The following is a 3,435-nucleotide window of genomic DNA, read 5'->3' as shown; positions in this document are numbered from 1 at the left end:
GACTTTCATTTGATTCAAAAAGCTCTGTTTGAATGTGTTTGACTTTCATTTGACTCAATTAGGTTTGTTTGAATGTGTTTGACTTTCATTTGTTTCAATTACCTTTGTTGAATGCATTTGACTTTCATTTGATTCAATTAACTTTGTTTGAATGTGTTTGACTTTCATTAGATTCAATTAGCTTTATTGAATGCATTTGACTTTTATTTGATTTTGAAAGATTTGTTTGAATGTGTTTGACTTTCATTTGATTCAATTAGCTTTGCTTGAATGTGTTTGACTTTCATATTATTCAATTCGCTTTGTAGAATGCATTTGACTTTTATTTGATTTTGAAAGATTTGTTTGAATGTGTTTGACTTTCATTTGATTTAATTAGCTTTGCTTGAATGTGTTTTACTTTCATATTATTCAATTAGCTTTGTAGAATGCATTAAACTTTAATTTGATTCGAAAAGCTTTGTTTGAATGTGTTTGAGTTTCATTTGATTCAATTAGCTTTGTTTGAATGTGTATGACTTTCATTAGATTCAATTAGCTTTGTAGAATGCAATTGACTTTTATTTAATTAAATTAGCTTTGTTGAATGTATTAGACTTTAATTTCAATCAAAAAGCTTTGGTTGACTGTGTTTGACTTTCATTTCATTGAATTAGCTTTATTGAATGCATTTGACTTTTATTTGATTCAAAAAGATTTGTTTGAATGTGTTTGACTTTCATTTGATTCATTTAGCTTTCACTAGTAGAAAAATTGAAAAAGGCATCCCCCTTTTGCCACCGGTTCTTGAAAACCGGTGGGAAAAGTTTTGTTTTATAAAAAAAAAAAAGAGGGAAAATGGATTTGCCATTGGTTCTAACCAAACCGGTGGGAAAAGTATGTTTCTCGCACCGGTTCTAACAAAACCGGTGGGAAAAGTGTTATGAAATTAAAAAAAACCGCTTATATTCTTCTTTCTTTCTCCTTCAATTCCTTGATCTTTCCTCCTCTCTCGTCTGCGCTACCTCTCTCTCCTCTCCCTCTCCTCCATTAAAACGAACCTCTCTGTACTCTTTCCTCTCTCTGTACTCCTTCATATCTTTCTCGTCGTACTCCTTCCTCTCTCCCTCGTCCATTTAAGCGTTTCTCGCTGTACTCTTTCCTCTCTCTCTCCTCCATTTAAGCGTACTCGAAATTCTCCATTGAAGGGGCTTATGAGCTTTCTCTCCTCCATTGAAGCAGTCTCTAAGGTTAGATGCTTCTTTTTCTTTAATCATCTAATATTAATTTTGACAATCTAGTGTTAATCATGTATTTAATTGTTAGTATATACTCAATTTAGGGTTATTCGAAGTTGGAAAATTGAACTATTGGTTATACAAAGTCGAAGAATTTAACGTAATTTTTGGAGTCTAGTTTGATAATTGAGTCAATTTTGGTTGCTAATTTGTGAATTTTAGTTTATTTATTTTATTTTATAGGAAAAACACAAATTCACAAATTCTGGGGGTGGGGGAATGGTTTCAGGGGTAGAGTTTCGAGTCTACGGCAGTTTCGGGTCAGGGAAAGGGGTGGGGGTTTCTGGTGGGGAAAGGGATGGGAGTTAGGGTGGTTTCGGGTTAAGGAATTCAAGTTTTGGGCGGTTTCGTTGGTGGGGCTGGGGCGGGGGGTCTATTGCGCTTATGTGGCTCTGGAAGGAGGGTGGTTTTGGTGGTGGTACAGGGGGAGGGGGTGGCTGTCGGGGCTGGGTTGGGGAGTGGTTGTTGGGCTGAAACGCAGTCATGAGATAGACAGGAGAATAGGGTTTTGGGAGGGTTGAAGGTGAAGGATGTTGTTAGTGGGGAGGTTAAGGATGTGCAGGTTTCTTATTTTTCGGTGTTTAGAGAGACATAAAGAGCAATGATATAAATCGAAATGATGACCGGATTACGGAATGCACATTGTGGATTTGTGGTACAATCGTATAAGTGTTGTGATATGTTTTGTTGATGATGTTATCAGGGAGATGATTTGTGTGTTAGCTACTACTACATTGACAGTGAGCTCAATGCTTATGCCATATCTTCTGCTCAGGTCAACTGCTTAGCTTACTTATCTATTTTTATACAACTATTGTACGAATACACAAAGGAAGTACGGAATTATGTTGAGTACATTTGATAATTCGGCTCCATGGAAAGTCGAAAAACCTTTAAACTGTTGCCATGCTTCGGTGATTGTAAGTTGTAATTGCTCTGTGTAAATGGATCATTTGGTAAAAAAAAAAAATAAAATAAGTTGTTTGGATGAACTATTTTAATGTTAATTTGTTTTATGGAATGAGTGTTACCCTTGGCCCTAAATCTCCAAGACGATACAGAAAAAGTGTCAGTGGGATGTCTTTGTGGCTTGACGGCTTTAAGAGAAGTAATGTTGTTTCTGCATCTGGTATACTTGAGTTTGCTTACAGGTTTGCTTTCCGAAATTTACTTAAGTTTTTAGTGACAATGTTAAAATTATTCCGTTGAGACATTAAAAATAAGGAATTGGCAATCCTCTTTATGTGATCATAGGGACAAAACCGAATTGGGTAGTGAAGATGAGAAATCTTATCAGTCCGATTAGTGCCATTTTTATAGATTGATCAATGGATTTTGTAAATGTTGCTAACAAATCAATTATGTTTCATAACTTGATGCTTGAATCTTGGTGTTAGATTTTATTACATATATGCTGCTGTTTTGATTCTTTGTAATTTACGTGAGAATCGTAAAAGGAGGTATTAATTGCTTTCTTATGGTAATAAATAATTGTCGTAGTAGACCTCATTACAACTTATAATGTCATATTACTGTGTTTGGCTGGTGTCATTGCTTTGCTAAGAATGTATAATTCAAGTATAATTTACATCTTAATATGATTTTTGGTCTCAGTATCTCAAGTGCTCTCTTTCTCCACCCTCTTTGTCAATCTATCCTTGTTGGAGAGTAATTTCTTGTAGATTCAAATCATGGTGAAACTACTGATATGAACAGAACTCTGATTGCACTTTACTTGATGACTATAAGAGTATAAGTTGGCTACTTCTTTTGTAGGGATTTGCAGAAGGCGACTCAGAATTTCACAACATTGGTTGGCCAGGGTGCATATGGTCCTGTGTACAAAGCTCAGATGTCATCTGGTGAAATAGTTGCTGTGAAGGTGCTGGCAATTGATGTCAAAGCAAGGGGAGCGAGAATTTGACACAGAGGTAATGTCATATTTTAATCAGTGCAGCTTCTTAGCGGCAATATAATCTATACCAAGGTTCATCCTTAGATGTCCTGTGTGGTAGACAAGTTGCTGTCTCTTTTTATGCTGTAGTTATTTTGCTGATTGATTCTTGATCTCACCTTCTTTTATTGCATGCTCTTGTTTCTCAGGTTAAGCTGTTAGGAAGGTTGCATCACAGGAACCTCTTGAATTTGCTTGGATATT

General features: G+C 35.7%; 1 protein-coding gene across 1 annotated transcript; it reads left to right on the top strand.

Annotated features, from left to right (window-relative positions):
- The first annotated feature begins 2,108 nt into the window (after nucleotides 1-2,108).
- Nucleotides 2,109-3,201, top strand: LOC110702156 (calcium/calmodulin-regulated receptor-like kinase 1). The gene is made up of 2 exons (XM_021879829.1): nucleotides 2,109-2,428; nucleotides 3,054-3,201. Exons 1-2 carry the CDS (start codon nucleotides 2,265-2,267, stop codon nucleotides 3,199-3,201), a joined length of 312 nt encoding a protein of 103 aa, XP_021735521.1. The 5' UTR covers nucleotides 2,109-2,264.
- Nucleotides 3,202-3,435: the final 234 nt, after the last annotated feature.

Source organism: Chenopodium quinoa, unplaced genomic scaffold, assembly GCF_001683475.1.
Source record: "Chenopodium quinoa cultivar QQ74 unplaced genomic scaffold, ASM168347v1, whole genome shotgun sequence".
Lineage (NCBI taxonomy): Eukaryota > Viridiplantae > Streptophyta > Magnoliopsida > Caryophyllales > Amaranthaceae > Chenopodium > Chenopodium quinoa.
Note: the sequence above shows the minus strand (reverse complement) of the source record. Positions and strands in the feature narration are given on the sequence as shown.

What these genes read in the sequence shown, in the direction of transcription:
- LOC110702156 (XM_021879829.1), top strand. Translation starts at nt 2,265, where the DNA reads ATGAACTATTTTAATGTTAATTTGTTTTATGGAATGAGTGTTACCCTT. An exon ending in ATACTTGAGTTTGCTTACAG is followed by an intron (nt 2,429 to 3,053) that starts GTTTGCTTTCCG and finishes CTTCTTTTGTAG; the next exon opens with GGATTTGCAGAAGGCGACTC.